Genomic DNA, 21,606 nt, shown 5'->3' with positions numbered 1-21,606 from the left:
GATGGCTGAAAAAACTCATAATTATGAAATTATGAAAGAAGTCTGAAGTGCATCACATCACAATCCCCTCACTCCTGGTCCGACTTCACGTCCAATCAGATTCTCCACAGAAGCTGCAGTGAACGCTTCACTAAAGGCCGTTGCTGTTACTTGTATTTTCTCTTTCTTAGCTTTCTTTATTCTGTTATGATTTTATGATAATTCGGTTGCCTCCCATTACTTTAAAACTGAGTTAAGACGGCGGTGGCCATGATTACTTCCATAGACAGTGTGCTGCTATGCAATGTCACGTTTTTCTTGTCACGAAACGACTTACAAAAAAAAAGGTTTTCAGCAAAAAATCATAACTGAGCATGAAGACCTGCTGTGTGAACGCAGCCTCACTTGTGTTACAAATGACCGAAGGCAGCTTTAAAAGAATAATTAAACAAGTGCATTGTGCAAAGGGCTAAAATTTAAAACTGCGTTTAGCATTTTCACTTGTTCCTTTGCGATGTCCCAATCAGGACTTTTTGTCCTAGATACCAATCATTTTTTAAATTTGACAGTGTATTTATCTCCGCTGTAGAATGTTCTCACATTCCTTCAGTTGAAATATGCAGAGTTTTAGAATTTGTTTCTAGAAAACAAATCCTAAAACTCTGCAGTATTAAATAAACTCATATCTTGGCAGTTGCTGTCTGGAGCACATTGATGAAGTGGTAAGCTAGTGTTAGCGTGTGTCCTCTTTGTCTTAATATCACTTGTTGATCTTTTGACTCAGCTGAAGTTAAGTTATATGACAGACACCTACAGAAAAAAGTGAAAAGGTTGCTTTCCCGCATCAAAAATGTTATGTTTGGTTTTAAACGTAAGAATTTAACAACTAAATTTAATACCAACCTCTTCTCAAGAGACACCCGATCGTAATCATTTAACAAAAACCTGGACTAGGACCTTATGCTGACTGGTGGGATCAGATGTGGACATCCCTGTCACAATAAAGAATCACGTTGTCTGAGTTATATTTCCTCTGAGCCTCTGAAAAAAATTGGAGTGACACATCTGATTTTCAGCATCTTTTTTCTCTGGATGGTTGTTTCAAGGTTGGATGGATTCATGTAAGGTGGCAGGAGGTGGAGTCTGTGAATTTCGAATTTCAGTTCTAAGAGCTCTGTGACAGTAGCAACAATAATATGTATCTATTTTTTTCAGTTACTGCTTTGGAAATGAGAGAACTCCTTCATATTCAAAAACTCTTAATTACTGATGAAATTGTTGCTGCAAAAAATGCTTGGAGTTCTTCACAGTTATGGATTTTAATGTTTGTTTTTGAGTTTTCTGCTAGGAGAGCCTTCAGACATATTCTAAGCTCCAAATCATTAAGCACAGCTTGTCTCATCCATATATTATTCACCATATGAAATAGTAATAAGCTGAGTCTCAATCTGAAACGCGGCTCTCGTCAGAGAGATGGATTCAGGATCAGGCGACAGTACGCTGAAGAAGTGTGGCAAAGAAATAAGCAAACAGAAAAATCATCAGAACTGTAAATAAATGAAACATCTGTTTATGTTGCTTTATTAATGGGGCTGAAATAAAGCAACATGTCTCCCTACCTCCTGGTTTAGCTTCAGTTAGTCCCAGTAGAGCTGATCCTCTAGTGCTTTAGGTTGAAACGTGTTAACGTATAAAATCTGAACAGTGTTATATGTCTTCAGACCATGCTGCTCAGGAGGTCCTGGAAACGATCCACGAAGGTAAACACCATCACCACTGTGTGTGTGTGTGTGTGTGTGTGTGTGCGTGCGTGTGTGTGTCTGTGTGCAGCCACAGCATCCTCCAGCAGCTTCCTGTCACTTCTCCTCCACCATGTTTGCATTTCAACGCAGCGCCTCCATTTTGTGTGTCGTCTTGCTGCTGCTGTCGGTTCCGCTCTCCAAGCCGGATCCGGTGGGAAGTTTCAGGAGCAAAGTGATCCGGAGCATGCACATTACATAACTGAGTTTACTGATCTTTTATTTATTTATTTTTTTATTACTATTATTATTTAAGCATCAGGCACAGATAAAAATAAAATAAACCAACGGCTTCAGTGTTAAGTTTTAAGGTTATTAAAGGGGAGTTATTATGTAAAATCTACTTTTTTTCCCCAGCTGTTTTAATTTCATATTATTATTGATTCATCAACAAAACACTTGGAGTGTGGCTTTGATTTTATTTTTTATGCATGTTTCACAAATCTTTGTCAAACATGCTTTGTGGAACCCTGCCTGCTTCCACAAAGCTCCGCCTCAGAGCTGAGCTTCTGCCTCACACCGCTCCTAACGACTAGCCAGCAGCAATTAGCAAACACCTGGTGGATCTGCGAGTCCACTGAACTCAGCATGCAAACTAGTTCTTAATGGCTTAATGGAGAAACAGGAAGCAGGAGCTTCTTAAAAAGAGAGAGGCCTAATTTCAAGTTGTGGCCCCAGTGTGTGGTGTGTTTGTGTTCAGCCCCCTTGTGTCTGAACGTTGTAACGCCACCATGTTCTGTGTTTTTTTACTTCATTTTTTGGCTCATTTTGCTTTGCTCTGGCATGAATGGATGAACAGTGTCTGTGGAACATCAGTCAGTTAGCCTTAGGTCTGAACTTTGACTGGACCACTCTAACACATGAGAATGCTTTGATTTGCACTGTTTGGTTGTAGTTCTGACTACAGTTGTTAGGTTTAGAGAACAGTCACCGTTCGCACAGGGCCATGTAGGGTTTTTTTTCTCCTATAATAAAAAACCCTCACTTAAAAACTGCACTTTGTGTTTGTTTGCTTGAATTGTCCTTGACTTTTCCTAAATTGGTTTTATTGTCCTGCATGTCTTATTCCTCGCTTTGAGATGAATACATTCCGTTGTGTGTGCGTGTGCGTGTGTGTGTGTGTGTGTGGATCAGCAGCAGCAGTCATTGCGTCTCACTGAGGTGCATCGGAAGTCCCAGCTGTGGCGAGGGATCGTCAGCATCACGCTGATCGAAGGTCGGAACCTCACGCCCATGGACCCCAACGGCCTGAGTGACCCCTATGCCAAGTTCAGGCTGGGGCCACAGAAGTACAAGAGCAAGGTGAGTCGGACGCTTCGTCTGCTCGGAACCAAGCAGCATAAAGTCACTGCAGCTCTTTCACCTGGTGCCCATTAACAGCAACAACAACAACTTCAGGAAACAATAAGAAAACGTCCAGGTTCACCTGAAATCCCGTTTCACTGAGTCCAGTTTGGGAAGGGGATTAAGAAATGTGTGTGTGTGTATGTGTGTGTGCAGACAATGTCGAAGACCCTCAGTCCTCAGTGGAGGGAGCAGTTTGACCTTCATCTTTATGAGGAGACAGGAGGCGTTCTGGAGATCACAGTGTGGGACAAAGACACGGGGAGGAGAGACGACTTCATCGGACGGTCAGAACCAGAATCGGTTTTACTCGCCGTGTTTGCTTCCACTTTTCTCCCAATGAATACTTTTTACATCTACAAACTTAAGAAGGACTAGGCTGAGGAAGCGCAGATAAGCCTGGTGCTGATGTGATTCAGTAGAACCAGAACCACTGACCGTTTCCTCCATCCTGCACTGGTTCCTGTGACGTCATCTGAAGAGTTACCCAGCCTGTCTGCTCCTGTTCCAGCTGCCAGTTGGATCTCTCCACTCTGACTAAAGAGAAGACCCATCACCTGGAGCTGCCGCTGGAGGAGTCCCGGGGCCACCTGGTGCTGCTGGTCACGCTGACGGCGTCGGCGGCGGTCTCCATCGCCGACCTGTCCCTCACGCCGCTGGAGGACCCAGAGGAACGCAGAGAGATCCTCAAACGATACGTCAGTGACCTTCTGACGTCCACACCTCACGTCCACTAACTTTAAAACAATACTGACGTCAGCCAGGCCTGTCATGACAACACATTCACTGGACCTTAAATTGTTGTCCAGTTTATCATGATAATCCCAGGGATTATTTATCACGATAATCCTAGGGATTATCATGATAAACAAAGATATAATTTTGAGACGTAGTAAATTGATAGTGGTATAACAATGATTTAGTAAAATAATTTAGTAAATATCACTGAACACTGGAACTGGAAGATATTTTAAATCTACAATATAAAGCACAACAACAAAAAATAACAACGAAAAGAGAAATAATAAAACACACTTTCAACAGAAACCATAAATTAAATGGATTATGATGCCTCTGGAAAATTACCATCCAAAAGATTGCAACACACATGTTTTTTTGCCGCAGGGTGTGAGGAGGTCGTTGTCCAACCTGAGGGACGTGGGCATCGTCCAGGTGAAGGTGCTGAGAGCCGAGGGGCTGATGGTGGCAGACGTAACGGGTACCAGCGCCTCCTCGATTCTTCTTCTGCTTCCCCTCAGAAACCACCTGCCACCAAACACACTCTCTAATCTGACTGCTCTCTCTCTCTCTCTCTTTTTTTTTCAGGTAAAAGTGACCCTTTCTGTGTGCTGGAGCTGAATAACGACAGACTGCAGACACACACCGTATACAAGAATCTCAACCCCGAGTGGAACAAAGTCTTTACCTTGTGAGTCACATTTCTCTGCAGCATCTTCCTCCTAATTCTTCATTATGGGGCCGTTAACGTTTTCTCCAGTCAACTGAGAGGCTGTAAAATCCCCCCTGATTCATTCTGAGTTATGAGCTTGTTGATGCTGGAACGCCCACATGTGTTGTTCCAGGCTGGGGAAACCAAAAAGCATAAGCTAAAGTTTGAATTTCAGAATATAGAAGCAGAAAATTTAGCTAGTACTGCTTAGAGGATGGACATCAAGTTAGACAATCTGCTCCTGAGATAAAACACTCGTAATATAAAGTAGAAATTAAAAGTAAAGTAAAAACATAAAGACAAAAATCATACCGTGTTTTTCTTTCATGCACATTTCAAAGTGTTTCATTAGAAAAGGTTTGTTATGCTCAGTCTGGCTCAGTCTGGCCTCATGTCTCCTCTCTGCACAGCAATGTGAAAGATGTCCACTCGGTCCTGGAGGTGTCGGTGTTTGACGAAGACAGAGACAGGAGTGCTGACTTCCTGGGAAAAGTGGCCATTCCTCTTTTGAATGTGAGTATCAGAGGCTGTTCAGACTCCCAGAAATGTTCTTCATTTTATCCCGTTAAAGGTTACATACGGCTGATCAAATACAAGATAATCATGAAGTGGACTTGAATCAATGGCTTCTGTGTTTTTAATGATGCTATTTGTTAATGTGTTTTAGAAAATCTCTGAGGCCACAACAGTGGAGATCATCCATCAAGGCCAAAGTTAATATGCATTGTTCTAAAAGTCAGACGTTTTTCAAACTATTAAGTTGCAATTTAGACATTTATAACAATTGTAATTTAGTTAATAGTTCTGTTAGGATATATGAGACATGAGCTTTTTTTTAAAAATGGAAACAAACTAAACGTTGTCCCTGCTGATATCCAGAATAATAACATGTAATGACCAGCAGTTTTATATTTTAGGTTTAATTTAGAAACAAACATTATTCTGAAGATTTGTTGAGTCACATTGACTAAACACGGTATGATAACCAAGTGAGCTTTAGCCTGCAGTGCTTGTTGGAAATCAATCTAAAAGCCAAGACAGTGTGTGTTTTAGGTTCATAACCCAGTGTGTGTGTTTTAGGTTCGTAACCCAGTGTGTGTGTGTGTTGTAGATCCGTAACGGCATCCAGAGAGCCTACCTGCTGAAAAACAAGGAGCTCACCGCCCCGACCAAAGGAGTCATCTACCTGGAGATGGAAGTCGTCTACAACACGGTGATTGTGACGCTCCAGCTTGTGTTCACACAAATCCTGCAGTTTGTTCCGTCCAAAGCGTCAAAGTTTTTCCTTGATGTGCTGTTCTTCAGATAAAGGCTGCTTTAAAGACCGTGGTTCCTCCAGAACAGAAATACGTTGAGGAAGAACCAAAAGTTTCCAAGCAGGTGTGTATCGTTACGCAAATACATTTATGATTATGATCAAATTAAAAGCACAAATGTTGATGGGTTCAGGTCCAGTCCAGATCCTTGATTCATAACTGTGTTTCCATATATTTGCGCATTTCGACATTTCAAAAATAAATTAGCTTGACGAAACCTTTCATTTTTTAACAAATTGTTTTGGTGCTAGGATGAAATGTCTTTTTTTGCTTTATTGAAATTGTTTTATTTTTTCAAACTTAAATGGAAACACTTTTCGATTGCATCACATGAGTGATGAGCAACCGGACATTGGTCCTGGTGTAAACCATGAAGAAGACCACAGGACGTAACAAACATTTTCACATGTGATTTTTAATTGCATTTCTTATTTAATGGAAACACCACAAATGCCCAAAGAGAACCCATGCCCCCATCTATATTTATATTTTTTAAAACAGACATTTCTCTGTTTTTAAAAGCATCCTCTGGTCTAAAACGTGACAGTACCTCTCCCCCGCCAGTAGGAGGCAGCTTAGTTGAAACCAATCACAATTTATTTGAAAGCCTCTAACAAATCCATAATGTTAATAAGACATAAAAGGTTTTGACTTTATAGAGTTTGTACTAATCACCAAACGTTTTCATTGTGTATTTTAATCAAACTGTATTATTATGATAGCATATTCGCAGCAGGTAAACCTTTTGCCTTCCAGCTGCTGCAGCAGAACTTTAACCGGGTCAAGCGTTGCATCATGGTCCTCTTCAGCTTTGGTACCTACATTAACAGCTGCTTTGAGTGGGAGTCGTCACAGAGGAGCATCACTGCTTTCATTGTACGGAGAAAACACACACACACTCACACACGCATGTACACGCATACACACACCCACCCACACAAGCCTATGCAGTTTGCTCTTTCCCCACCGTGTCTGCTCTGTCCCCAGCTGTTCGTGGTTCTGGTCTGGAACTTTGAGTTCTACATGCTGCCACTTGGCCTGGTTCTGCTGCTGGCCTGGAACTTCTTCTTCTCCTCAGGCAGAGAGACGGCGGAGACGGTGAGCACCGAGACTCGTTTGTGTTCATGTGTGTGTGTGTGTTTCACACACCAATCATCTGCTGAAGCTTTCTCTGTGTTCTGCAGTCCATGGAGGCCATGTTTGACTGGGAGGATGATGAAGAGGACAAGGAAGAAAAGGTGCTGCTGTAATTCAGGAAGTCATTCCTCTGCTCTCGATAGATGTAGTTTTCCTAGATAGTGACTATGTAGCCAAATAAAGTTGTCCTGAAATATCTTCTGATGTAAGTTGGGGTCACTGGGTGGGAACTGAATTATGTTTTTAATAATGAATCATAATAATTAAATACATTAAATGCCGCCACCTTTAACAAAAGGCACCCACATATCTATAGCAGCGGTGTCCAATATGTCCTCTGGGGGCCACAAATGTCCCCTGACTCTGACTCTGTCGCTCAGTCTGGCCCCTGATTTCCGTTCAAGAATGATACAAAGGTGTTTGATGTCGGTGGATACATTATTTCTTTATTTCGTAATTTTTCATTAGTTGTTTTATTTAAAAAAAGATGGAATGTCTGATCATTTTAAAATGATCAGACAAAGTAAAATCTCCTCACACCAGAAGACATTTACAGCAACACATTACTCATCTTTTTGGATTCTCTCCAGTTACTTTTACTCAAAACTGTGACTCAGCTGGACCCAAATGTGCTTTTACTTCATGTATTAAATTTGGCTCAATAGAATAAGCATGTTCAAAGAAAGAATTTCCTATGTTTTGATTTTACTGGTTAAAAATGTCTTCAGTTGTTCTGTTTGTTTTGTTTGTTTGTTGTTTTTCAAATTCATACCTGGAAAATTTGCAAAGTGTCTCATTCTGATTTCTGCAAAACAATTTGAAATTTTAGAATGCATAACAATTTACACATCTCTTTCTAACAAAAGATCTGACTATGTAATTATTTGTTGAAAGTATTGAGTTGTTTGCTGAGTAGGCACAAAAACATTATTTTTGGCCCATTTGTTTGGGCGCCCCTAAATGAAATGGACAGATTCCAACTCTACTTCTTATCTAGACTTTATACATACAGTGTCAAATATTGAACCTTTCCCTCTCTCCTGTCAGGACTCTGAGCACAAAGGCTTCATGGATAAACTGTACGCCATCCAGGACGTATTCATCAGCGTGCAGACCGCTCTGGATGAAGTCGCTTCGTTTGGAGAAAGGTTAAAGAAGTAGGTTCTCTGCAGGTTGCCATGTTTGTGTTTTCCTTCACAACTAATCAGCAGAAACAAACAACTAGCTTATAAAGGCAGGCCTGTGGTTTTGTTGTTAAGTAATGAACAGCTGATGACATCACTACATGTTTCTTAGTGTTGTCATTTTTTTTATAAATATTAGTTTTTCCCATATGCTATGCTAACTTTTAGCCCAGTTTGAATCAGGTCACAGCATGTCATGTGATGTGTATTTCTGAACCATTCAAGTCTCATTAAGTGGACGTTGACATGTACGTCTGGAGTTTTCTCTGGAGACTGCGCCAGCGATCATCTGTAATGTGAAATCCACACAGAATGAAGCAATAAAACATCTCCTTTTTAAGTTGAAAGCAATGAAAATAATAAACTTTTATTGCTTTCCCAGGAGGAGTTTTGTGATCTGGATGGTGGCTTCGTATTGCTCTCTTCCTGTTGACCTTTGCCCTCTGTCAGCTGCTCCAGTGACTACCTGTATCTCTTTACTTTATTTCAGTCATAATCCATGTCTTTCTCCCTCTAAACATGTTAGCTTCTTGCAACTTGCAACATTTTCAGGCTGGGTTTCCACCGACACATGAGCAACTATAGCGTCATCGCAGCATCACTATGCAGTATTCTTGTTGTAAAGGGCTAATTGGAGAGCAATAATTGTTGGTCAAAGAGGCGTTTATTGGATTGTATCATGATTGTATTCATGATTTTGATTTATATGTGCTTTAAAAAGAAACAAACAAACAAAAAGAAACCCGTCCGTGTTGTTGGGATTGTTAGTATTACTATTTTCTCCAATGTTTGTTCATTGAGTGTCAATAAATGTGAAAATATAATTAAAGCTAGCTACTGTGAGCAGCCTAATAGCACAAATCTCACTTAATGAAATGACTGGTGTCCTAAAAAAAACATATTATAACTGGGATGTTTTTTAAGAGCAGTATTTGTGTTTGTGCCATGCAGTCATAACCATAAAGTTACCTAAAAAAATTATAAATAGTTCTTATTGTAATGTTTATTGTTGTCACCATAGTACCACACAATATGGTGATGACATTTCACGTCCATATCGATCCACATTGGTTAATATGACTCAAACCTTTCAGCAGTAATTCTCAGGTCACACATTCATTCCTTCTCTGTGTCCTGCAGCACCTTCAACTGGACAGTGCCTTTCCTCAGCTGGTTGGCGATCGCTGCCTTGAGCCTGGCCACTCTGCTGCTCTACCTCATACCGCTGCGATACCTGGTACTCGCCTGGGGTGAGTCCTGATCCACTCATGCAGAGCCTCGTTCAGACCAGCCTGATCCCTGTTGTTCTATCAGGAGGAACGAAATCCCAACAAACTGCTGTCAGAAGCTCAAACTGTTTGACTGAAATCATAAAGTCGAAAAGTCATTTTACTAAATACACACAAAAAATCAAAAAACAAAATTACGTGACTTTATTTGGAAAGTGCATATCAAAAAATCTCTGTGCTTATTTTAGTCAACCTCACTGACTGAAGAAGAAAAGTGTCTGATTTAAAGTCGGACTGTTAGGAAATGGTTATTTTATGTAGTGTATGTAAACATCTGGTTTCCACCCAAATATTTCATAACCCTGGTAGATTTAAGAAGCTTGTACTGATAGAGAATGAGAGAAGATTCTCTAAAAGATGACAAAACTATAAAGGAGATTCATCCTTAGTAAAGAATAATAATTTATCAGTTTTAAAAATGACACTGTAAATCCTTTCTACCAGGTTATACAGGTTATATCTCTAAGCCTCTCACAATAACCAATAAATTAAAATGAAATCAATAATTCCCATTGGCATGATTTATCATTTATCTCTTTCTACCAATAAACTAGAGAATAAAATCTTCAATTTGGTGCTTTGGTATCAACTAGTCTTTTTTTGGGAGGGCAATTTTGTTTACGACTTCAAAATTCATTTTATTTGTTGTTTGGTTTATTCATTTTGGATATTTAAGAAGTCTTCCACTTCCAATGTTAATATTCATTAGAACTTAAATTGTACTGATCTTTTAGAATGTGTTCCTGCATTATTATTATTATGCCATTACATTATATTACTTAAAAATGGTCTCAAGACATCAATATTATCGTTTAAAGCAATAACTTCTGGGACAATTTATCGTCCAGCAAAATTTGTTATTGCGACAGGCCTTCATGTCGTAACAGTTCTCTATTATAACTCGCTGAGATTTAGAGTTCAAATGGGTCTCAACATTTCATTTCCCTTTGATGATGAATAAAGTCATTTTGAATTTGAATTCTACAGGTGTGAACAAGTTCACTAAGAAGCTCCGTGATCCATACATGATCGACAACAACGAACTTCTGGACTTCCTGTCTAGAGTTCCGTCTGATGTTCAAATGGTGGGTACGGCGGCCATGTTGGCAGCAGTGAGGCTCACGATGAACATGTCAGAATTCATGTCTCTCTCTCTCTCTGCTGATGGACAGATGCAGTACAGAGAGCTGAGAGCCGATCCGGGACAAAGCCCCACCAAGCGCAGGCGAACGAACCCCAGCTAGCTGCAAACTGCAAACTCTGTACATTCATTGTAATTTCGTATTTGGTTTCTTAACTGTGTCCTCTTGTACATTTGATTCGGACGAAAATGCATTTACTGATTTTTTTTTATTTTTTTTTTATTTTGTTGTTACCAAACTGAATTGTTTTGTAAATATTTGAAAGAAAAAGATGTTTTTTTTTAATCTAATTTATTTCTCTCCACTTGTTAAAGTGATGAAATAAAGGAATGTGTCGTCTGCATGCAGTGCTGCTGTCGCATGCAACAGGAGCAGAGTCATTCTGGCCTGAACGTGTCGTCGCTGTGTCTGAAAACAGAGCTGCATGCTGTTCCTGCTCCGACCCACGATGGTTTTCCTTTTATTCCCGTCAGTCAGGAGAACAAATGTTTTTGTCTGAATTCCGTTTCAAGCACATGGCAACAGCCAAAATCACTGCAGCCTAAAAATTTCTCCACTCAGATAAGTTTTTATATTCCTGGGGTTCTCATGAGTGGTTATGAGCAGTCAGTGTCTTACTTCCGGTTTGTAGCTTTTATTATCTGATGAATGCCAGTTTGAAACAGCTTTAGAACAAAATTTTACCAAGTAATTTTGATAAGATGTTCAAGCATCTGAGCACACTTGAAATAAGGCAAAACTGACTTCCAAGTAAGATACAGGAGCTTGTTTTAACTTAATAATTCCTTCATATTTATAGAAAAAGTACTTGTTCTGTTGTCAGATTATTTCATTTATAGCATGGGAAAAATATTTTCTTATAGGTGGAATAATTTGCTGGTGAAATTTGTACTTTGTAAAACAATATTAAGGTGTTGTCTAAAACAAACTCTTATATCTGACTGGATGTTACCAGTTATTTAGTTTTGTCTTCTTTCAAGTGTATGAACATATTTGCACCAGACAAAATGACTTTGTAAGTAACTTTATCTACTTAATAAGTTAATAAAATGACTTCTTGGCAGATTGATAGATTGACAGCTGAAGGTTTCCCATGTTGGAAAGAAACAAGCAAAACTGCTCAACTCGTCTTAGATTTTATTTTTGAAACTCTTTCAGTCACAAATGTAAATCTGGGTGGTTTAAGGAGCAAAAATAACGTCTACCGTTCCTGTCTTTGCTGCACAAACACAATAGAGGGGATTGCTTTGTCAATCTGTTTTAATCTACAGCAAAAAAAAACATTGAGACATAGCTCTAAATTTATTCAACTTCTAAATATTTCTGACTTTATAGAAGTTAAAATGTTGTAAACATAAATGAAATGTCGTCTTCCTTACACCTGTTCCCAGAGTAAAGGAAATAAAAATCTGTTAACTGTCAATGCGATTTTATCGTAACTTTTAAAGTATTTAATGACCGTTCTTTAAGGTCTGCAGCATTTGTCCAGTTAGATTTTTCTTTTTCTCATCTTGTTTCTTTCAAATGCAAATTATTGGACGTCTCCATCATTTTTGTCTTGATGTGGAAGTGAGATGGTAAATGTACCACACACCTGGATATGTGTTTATTTAGGCGTCTTTTACTCGGCTGGTAAAAATTAGCAAAAGAAAGAAATCCAGACAAAAAATGAACTGACTGGACATCCACCAAAAGTATTCCATATTTTCAGTCTGTTGTAAACCAAACAAACATAAACTGAATCACTTTTGAACAAAAATGTTGATCTAAATTCTGGGAACAATAATTTGGTGCTTTTCTCATAAGAGTGGATTTTTCCAGCCTTGTGTAACTTTGTAACTTTTCACAAGTCCGTTCTTGTTAAAAGAACACAGTTAATTCAACCAGACGTGTGAATTATACAGTATCTGTTTAATGCTTTGAGTGGGAATGCAGCTAATATCAGGCATTTGCAGCTGATCTCCTCCCAGTGTTTACAACTGCTGGGAATCAGTTTCTCTGGTTTCATCAACAGCTTTTTCAGCAGATGTCAGTGTTCATATCAATGAGCACTGATGTCTGATCGCCAAAGAACAAGAAGCTTATTTGACCCTGTTTGTGCTCCTTTTTGAAGATTTTTTCCAGCTGCTCTTTGTTTTATCGACTCTCCTCACTTTGTTGATCCTGTTTTATCGCTGTCTTCCTCTCAGCATCTCCGTCTTTGTCTTTTTTAACTTTGGGATGCAAAGACCTGCATGTATGTGGAAGCTGCTGTCTGTAAGTGTTTTGCATGATTGATCCTAAACTATACAAGTGCATTTATCAACACTAAATGTGCGTAAAAGCTCTGATTATTGATCCGACGTACTGTTAACTCCCCCTGACGAATCCTCGCTTCTGTTGTATTGAACTGTTTTTGACTTCTTTCTCTGAGAAAATATATTTCTTCACAGACGTGTGTGGCTTTCTGTCTTACATAATCAAAGAAATGAGGCAGAGCTTTGTGAACAGGATGCAGGATTTTTAGGAGGGACTTTGATGTTGGGAGGTCACTGAGGTCAGACTCCAGATTCAGTCAGTTCTGAGGTGAAAAGGGAAGTTGTTGATATAAAAACATCCACCAATCATAACTGAAAGTAGAGCTGACTGACTTATCAGTGCTAAATATGCATCGCAGAAAGTCTAAATGAATATTAATTATAGAAGATCTAGAAAGAACTAAACATGAGGGCTTCATGTTCCTCATGTTAAATATGAAAAAGTCATTCAGGTAATGTCAGTGGTGTTTCCTGACAGCCTTTACTGTCCAAACAAAAATTTGTGCATTAAGTGGAACTGACTTTTTTAACTAGGTCAGATAAGTCAATTCCACTCACAGATAACTAGCTGTTGAGTTTGACTAGCTACTCATAACTACTATCCAGATTCTGACCAGTGTAAATATAGGAATATGTTGAATTAGAAATGCCCAAATGCAGTTTGGACTATTTAAAACAAACTTCACTGAAATGAACCTTTAGCACCAGATGGCAGGCAGTGTGAATCAGACACCAACTTCAGCATCATTAGGGTCAACAGCAACTTTCTGTTGCTCATTGCCACCACAGGAGATGATCGAAATGAAAACAAGCAGCAGAAAAGTTTTCCAGGCCCCAGATGGTAGATAAGCTTGTTGTCCTGAACATAAGGTAATATTGCCCAGATTAAAATTGTCACCAGATCAGTGAATGCTGTTCATTGCGTTGCTGCTGCTGCCGTTGCTCATAGTGAAACAACAGAGACGTGATCCCACTGAGGGAGCAACTTGACTGTGTTATTTCAGCAGACGGCTGGACTCTCACCAGCTGCTTGAGTTTGACAGCCTGGCTGCAGCTTCTATTGAGTGTGCAGGTCTGTCCTGGGTCAGCCAGACAGTCAATACAGCAAAAAGAAATCAGACACACACACACACACACACACACACACACACACACACACACACACACACACACACACACAGAGTTTCACACACACACACACACACACACACACACACACACACACACACACAGAGTTTCACACACACACACACACACACACACACACACAGACACACACACAGAGTTTCACACACACAGAGTTTCACACACACACACACACACACACACACGCACACACACACACACACACACACACACAGAGTTTCACACACAGCTTAAGGTCCTCATGAATGCGGCTTTTACAATGTGTTTTTTTAATAGAAAATAAATAAAATAAAATTCATTGTGTCAACAAATATCAAGCTTCCCCTATGAAGAAATATGACTACAATGAAAAAAAAGAGGCGCTCTGCTTCTAGGTTGTGTGTTAAAACGTTGGCCAGCAGGTGGCGTCATTAGCATGAGTTTTGTTGAGCATGAAGCTGAAACCAGGACTGGATCTGGAACCTCACTGCTCTCTGTCATATCTCCCTTTCCCTTTCCCTTTACCCTGACACACACACACACACACACACACACACACACACACACACACACACACACACACACACACACACACACACACAACACAACACCCCACACACAACCCACACACACACACCCACACACACACACACACCCACCACACCCCCCCACCCCCCCCCCCCCCCCCCCCCCCCCCCCCCCCCCCCCCCCCCCCCCCCCCCCCCCCCCCCACACACACACACACACACACACACACACACACACACACACACACACACACACACCACACACACACACACACTAAGCTTTATTACGATCCACATGAAGAGTTTGTATTGATTTCCATTCATTTCAATAGCATGCCTTAAACCTAAACTCAGTTCAAACCTTAGTCCTAAAACCAACCACTAACCCAATAACAGCAACTCTTCTTGGTGGAAAAATAGGCCTTGCAGATTCATTACAACAAGCAGTAATATACACTGCTCACAACAAGTAAGGGATATTAGACTTTAGCTGAAATTGATAGAAAATGTAAAAAAAAAGAGAAAAAAACTCAACAACCCATAAATCACATTGCATTAATATTACATCATGAAAGCAGGTGTACTGTCATTCCTGTGCAGCACTTTGGTGCAGTTCTATACCTGTTTTTAAAGTGCTAAATAAATAAATTTGACATTTGACAGGACATTAAGTACAAGTGGTGATGTCATGATGTCAGGATATTTATTGAAACAAAACAGCAACAACAGGAGGGATCTTTGCCTCTCTCAGAACGTCTCAGAACCTCTCAGAACCTCTCAGAACATCTCAGAACGTCTCAGAACGTCTCAGAACCTCTCAGAACGTCTCAGAACCTCTCAGAACGTCTCAGAACCTCTCAGAACGTCTCAGAACCTCTCAGAACATCTCAGAACGTCTCAGAACCTCTCAGAACCTCTCAGAACATCTCAGAACGTCTCAGAACGTCTCAGAACCTCTCAGAACGTCTCAGAACCTCTCAGAACGTCTCAGAACATCTCAGAACATCTCAGAACGTCTCAGAACGTCTCAGAACCTCTCAGAACGTCTCAGAACCTCTCAGAACGTCTCAGAACGTCTCAGAACCTCTCAGAACGTCTCAGAACATCTCAGAACATCTCAGAACGTCTCAGAACCTCTCAGAACCTCTGAGAACCTCTCAGAACCTCTGGAAGAAATTTCATTCAGCATCTATTCACCATTTCTGTCGGTTTGGCCACATTTGACATAATTATCATGTTGAAATGAATCTTTTAATACGATCATCTACAGTTGAAACAGATATTTACATCTGTTGTCTTCAGAGACAACTTTTTCCTTTCAGTGTCTTGAGTAAGAATCTTTTTCTGTTTTAGATCAGTTATAATTAAACATTGATTGTTAAAAGTTGTTTTTTTAAGACTAATTATTTTGACAGCAGTCTAACTGATCCCTGATATCTGCTGTCGATTTTTTTCCTGCTGATTTTGGAAGCCGATGTTTTTTCTTCCTCTCTTGACATGATAAAAATCACACAAATGTCCATTTAAAACTGGGAACGAGAAAACAGGAAGAGGAAATAAGGGAGAAAATGAATCAACATGATTTAAAAATATTAAATAATTAATAGAAGATTAAATGCAGAATGTAGAAAAACGGTTTGTGACAATAAATTAAAATATTGCACTAATTAAGTACTGAAAATGAAAAATATTGAGAAAAAAATGATTGATAAAGAAAAAATGAAAATGAAAGTATAGCGATGTTATATTAATACTGTTGAAAAATGAAAATTATTTTATATCATATTGTACAATCAGAGAAGTTTGCAATGTTATTTTCTTTGGTTACAATATTTTCCACTCTATATACATTATCAAGACATGTTTTTATTTTCGTAGTCTTTGGTCATTTTGGCAGGATTTGCCTTCCATTTTTATTACCAAAACAATTTCAGTTGCTTGATGTCGTCACAGTCAGAGCTCTCTGAGATCTAAAACTAAGAAAATAAAAAAATCTTCCCTCAAGCTCACATAAAGTTATGTATGTGTTAATAGATACAAACCTATCAGTGCATATGCATGTGTACATGTAGGCATGTACATAAACAGGTTAGGTCCATATGTCTTTTCATTGTTTTTTGGGTGTATTTAACTCTTGTATATTGGACTGTGTACAACTTCAGCCAACAGAGATCCGATTTCAGGTTCAGCATGTTTGCTGTCTGGACCGGCTCCTGTTCAACCAGCACGACTGGATCCAGACAGCAGGGAAAGTCACCAGACACCATCAGCAGTCTGTGGCCCCTAACGCACGCCTTTCCAAATCCTTTCATCAAATTTACTCTTCCGGTTTCAGTCACAAAGTTATCATTGAAGGATTTGTAAAGCACAGTGGTGCAGATGGTAGCACTGTTGCCTTGCTGCAAGAAGGTTCTGGGTTTGATTCCCGGCCCGGTGTCTTTCTGCAAGGAGTTTGCATGTGCATGGTGGATTCTCTCCAAGTTTACCCGAATGTTGGGCAAATTGGTCTCTCTAAATTCTCCCTAGGTGTGAGTGTGTGTGTGCCTAGTTGTTTGTCATGTCTGCCTCTGTGTTGCCCTGCAACAGACTGGCGACCTGTCCAGAGTGTGTCCCGCCTCTCATCCGTAACGTTAGCTGCAGATAGGCACCATCACCTCTCGACCCCACTAGGGACAAGGGTGATAGAAAATCAATGGATGGATTTATACAGCAACATGAAAACAGATGCATGTTTCTTTTTTTGGAAGAAAAAAGAAAAATGTATGCACATATCAATTCGCACATTTAGATTGATTGACAGCACTAGGACCTCCTGCCGCCTGTGGCTGGTTGTTTTCGGTCAGGATTGGCAATAGTAGCTCAGTATGGAACATTTCTAGTGACATGGGAGAAAAAAGCATAAGAAATGGTGACAACGACTTGTGAAAAACCCTTAATTATGACAAGTTGTGACCAGGAGCTACTAAATTGTCAGCACAAGTTTTTTTTTTTTTTTTACTTTCTCCCATATAACCAGATGGAGGAAGAGGAGATGATCGATCATTTCACAGAATATTTGCCTCAAAACAAACTGTCACGACATGGAGACAGTTTTATCAAATATGTAAAAGATGTTCTTATCAAAGTTCCATACTACAACTTTAATGAACGAAAACATTATTTGGAAATTGCATTTTGTCTTGTCTTTGATCTTGGTCCTGCTATTACATGTTAGATGATGATCTGAAACATTTACATTTTTCCGTATGTGGGACAAAACAGGAAAAACAGAAGGACTGTGAAACAGGGAAATCTTTTTTTTGTGTGTTTTTTTTTCACAGAATTGTTGCCACATGTTTGGAACTTTCTTACAAATCTTGACCTACGCAACAGTGTTACTGCTGGCTGAAATTCTTTAAGGGAGCTGACTGAGCAGAAACCTCTCCCAGTTCTCTGGTATTGAGCTCATCTCAGACAGACAGGGAAACCGTGGCCTGATGCTAACGGCTACATCACTGTTTACCGACAGCTGGTGATTCCCAGAACCACTGTGGCACACGGTGCAGGTGTCTTACCTCTGAGTGAGAGGCGGGGTTCACCCTGAGTCGGTCGCCAGTGCATCACAGGGCAACTCAGAGACACGCGGGGTCGACCGTCTCTGGTTAACCTAACATGTATATTTTTGGATCGTGGGAGGAAGCTGGACTCCACTCAGTAAGCTGCCAGCATACATTGTTGCTTTGAGGCGAAAGTAGGAAATGCTTTTCAACCGTGCAGTCCCTGAAAACGAGAAACAGTTAATGACCTGCAGCAGTGATGTTACGGGATACTTCAGTGTCAATGGAATTGGTTCAATATGCCTAAGGTAAGCTTCTAATTGCGTCAAGTTTAGTAAAAGGTAACATTTTGAGAGAGTATTAATAAGACAGGGGTCGGATTCCCTGGTAAAACCTTGTTCTACACGTTGCTTCATCCACAGACTCTGGACCCTCGACTGCTGAGTAAACAATTGCTTCCTGGGGGTAACATTTAAAACACTTAAAGTTTTAAATGTTACCCAATCACTAACATTAGCCGTGACATACGTAATGGTCCAGTTTGACGCTATGGCTTTGTTCACCTCTTCTGTTGCCATTGCTAAAACTACAGGCAGACTGCAACAATAAAATAGTGCAGAAAATCAATGTCATTGTTCACGACTCTTCCTGTAGATAATCTACCAGGGAAATCCAAGTTGATGGAAGGAAGCTCACAAAGTCTGTGAAGTGAAAATTGAATTGAGTGGGACTGCACAGGAAGGAAAATGACCAGGCTTAGAATAACTGAGGAATCTTGAATTAGTATCAATTACAGCCTTTATTTTCCCTTTGAGATCAATAAAGTCAATTTGAATTGAACTGAAGATGAAGTTAATATGTTAAGTTAGGGAGCAGCAACCATTTGTCAAGCAGTCTACTCATCCTTCACCTCATCTCTCTCCTCTCCCATCACGCTCATCCTTCTCCCTGTTTCCTCCACTCATCCTTCATCTTTATGCATGAAGCCATAATCTACGATGAGTCTTGTCCTCCCAAACCGTGGTCAGTAAGACTGCCCAGGTTACCATCCTCACACCCAGTCATCTGTCACTTTTGACCCCTTCCATCAACATGCCTTTGAACTACCCATGAAGCACTGCACATTTTAGAACTTTAAAGTCAGAACTCATTGACCAGTTTACCTGATCGGCCTGTCTGCCGTTCAAATCTGTCCCCCGGAGATCGGCCTGTCTGCCGTTCAAATCTGTCCCCCGGAGAAAATACACAAAATATCATGAGAAAGAAAATCAACAGCTGGTGTCAAACTGCGGAGCACCTGAAATGTTCCTATGAAGCATCAGAGGATTCCCAGAGACGTTCAAATGTGTTTATATGAATATCCTACTAACATTAATTTCTACATCATTTCATATTTTCAAACTACAGTGAAGCAGGTCAATAAAGACTTTATGCAGATTTTGTGATGTCTAATGTCTCAGTCTAAGTGTTTTCTGGTTTAAACTGGGTTCCCCTCATTGGAGCTTTTGTTCCATTTCAACGATCAGGACATGCTGGTGGAAACGTTTCCCCTCAGTAGAAATCTGTTCTCAATGCAAAGGGAACTGCTCTGCAGCTGCCAGTTGCACTTCTGCAGCAGCGACTGCCTGGGCCACAGTGCAGAGGGGAAATGTCATTCCAGAAGCGACCAACACGGACAGCAGACAGGAGGCTGGAAGCGAGCGGGGTTAGATTCTCCAAACTGCAGGCCCAACCTTGGACATGCTGTTTTCTCTCTTTATTTTCATTTCTTCAGACCTTATTTTGACGTCCCTCCGTCTACTGCTGTGCCCTTTGTTAGTCATGATTAGTTTGGTGGTTAAACCTGACTGATCATAGTGAAGAATCCTTTGGTCATAAACACACTGATGGTGATAGTTATTATTATTTTTTTTTAGCTTGCTGAACCAAAGGTGTACAGGGAGGAAACGTTATGAGAATTCTGAGGGCCCCTGACCGACAGGTGGCCCTCTGCAATTTATTTATTTTTGTATTTTTTCATAGAAATATTTATTTTGCAAGTAGTTGAGTTGTTATGGAGTCTGATAATTTTGCAACTCTTGCAGTCAGTTACACCATCAGCCCATTTTCCTGATGGAGAGTTTTCCCCTTGTCTCTGAGCTTGCGTAAATAAATTTAAGAATCATCCTGTTTGGTCATCTTTGGCCATGCCGATTCCTCCTCAGCCGCTGATTATCTCAGTCTATCTGAAATGAGCGTCTCTGTGTTTGAGGGTATGAACCAGACAAGGATTTATCAGTGCAGCGATTCAGTCACAGCGGTCAGGAGATTAATCAACTGATGCAGCTCATAAAGATACAAAGTTCTTCCTTCCTGCTGACAGCTTCTAAATTACTGAAACACCAATACATCAGAAAGCTTAACAGCTGCCGAACTGCAGGAAAATCTACTGTAATATGAGAGAAGATGAAAAGAACTCAGAAAGAAACGCCTCATGCTCTGGACTAAAGTAACTTAAACACAGATGAGCAACAACGTTCTGGACGTCGTTTTCTGGATATTCTAATTTCATTTGAAAGGTTTTCAACTAAAAGACATTAACAATTCAATTATAAATTCAATTTTAATAATCCACAATAGACTTGTCCAAAACTCAAGAAAATATTAGGTCCTATAAATGCTCACATATGGATAAGCTGAAATTGTAAGCTGTTTTTTTTTTTTTTTTTTACTTTTGCTTCATATTTTAATTTATGCAAAAGTAAAACTTTTATAAAAAAAAAACAGGGGTTGACAGCAGTGACACCATTTGGTTGAAACAATTATTTATTAACATTATAGGTGCCTGCCTCACCTGAGATCTGTTATTAATTCTCTATTTCTAAATGAAGCCATAAATTTACTAAGTTTTTATCTATAAAAAAATTCTTTCACTACCTTTTTATATAATAAATTGTATTACTTTATGTATTAAATCGAGTCGTTTATTTTTAGTCAGTGTATTCAATAATTAAAACCGGAAATGAAACTGGCATACTGATCATTTAATTTGCATTCCTCTATGTGACAAAGTTCTACAATAAAATCATTTCAAATAATAAAACAAACAACTGAAAACGCTCATTTTAACGGAGGCTTCTGATCTTTTTTATGTCTTTTTTTCCCCTCACCATCAATAGAAAATAAAGTTTTTTTTTTTCCAAGCTCCATCAGAGGCGGGTCAACATGCTCCACCATCTTCCACTGGTCTTGCAGTTTCTCAACTTCACCATTTTGCAGCAGAGTTTTTCCAGCATGTTTTCAATATATTTGTATAATTAACGTTTCATAAGGCAAGTGGAGACAGATTCGCCAGTTTCCAGCAGCAGCAGCAGCAGCAGCAGCAGCAGGTCGGCTGGTCTGAGCGCACATGCTCAGTGGGATTATTATTGTTTTTTTTTTTTCAGAGCGGAGGCTTTAAGAGCGCAGCCGCTGCATGCAGACGGCAGCAGAGAGGCTGAGC

The 21,606-nt window shown here is 39.8% G+C and overlaps 1 protein-coding gene across 12 annotated transcripts in view; it reads left to right on the top strand.

Moving 5' to 3' along the window:
• The window catches only part of mctp1b (multiple C2 domains, transmembrane 1b), a 30,315-nt gene extending 17,238 nt beyond the window's left edge, over positions 1-13,077 (top strand). For 6 of the 12 annotated variants that reach the window (XM_055060654.1, XM_055060656.1, XM_055060664.1 and 3 more), the window contains 15 exons: positions 1,701-1,739; positions 2,913-3,080; positions 3,279-3,409; positions 3,634-3,820; positions 4,248-4,341; positions 4,449-4,551; positions 4,983-5,085; positions 5,684-5,785; positions 5,878-5,952; positions 6,645-6,986; positions 7,073-7,126; positions 8,073-8,182; positions 9,350-9,459; positions 10,486-10,583; positions 10,671-13,077. In XM_055060654.1, coding sequence (XP_054916629.1) covers positions 1,701-1,739; positions 2,913-3,080; positions 3,279-3,409; positions 3,634-3,820; positions 4,248-4,341; positions 4,449-4,551; positions 4,983-5,085; positions 5,684-5,785; positions 5,878-5,952; positions 6,645-6,986; positions 7,073-7,126; positions 8,073-8,182; positions 9,350-9,459; positions 10,486-10,583; positions 10,671-10,742 — 1,788 coding nt within the window. In that variant the 3' untranslated portion in view covers positions 10,743-13,077. The remainder of the gene's footprint in view (positions 1-1,700; positions 1,740-2,912; positions 3,081-3,278; positions 3,410-3,633; positions 3,821-4,247; positions 4,342-4,448; positions 4,552-4,982; positions 5,086-5,683; positions 5,786-5,877; positions 5,953-6,644; positions 6,987-7,072; positions 7,127-8,072; positions 8,183-9,349; positions 9,460-10,485; positions 10,584-10,670) is intronic. The other 6 variants (XM_055060662.1, XM_055060660.1, XM_055060661.1 and 3 more) reach the window with 3 other exon arrangements.
• Positions 13,078-21,606: the final 8,529 nt, after the last annotated feature.

Source organism: Poeciliopsis prolifica, unplaced genomic scaffold (genome assembly GCF_027474105.1).
Source record: "Poeciliopsis prolifica strain line A6 unplaced genomic scaffold, Auburn_PproV2 SCAFFOLD061, whole genome shotgun sequence".
In the NCBI taxonomy this organism is placed as follows: domain Eukaryota; kingdom Metazoa; phylum Chordata; class Actinopteri; order Cyprinodontiformes; family Poeciliidae; genus Poeciliopsis; species Poeciliopsis prolifica.
Note: the sequence above shows the minus strand (reverse complement) of the source record. Positions and strands in the feature narration are given on the sequence as shown.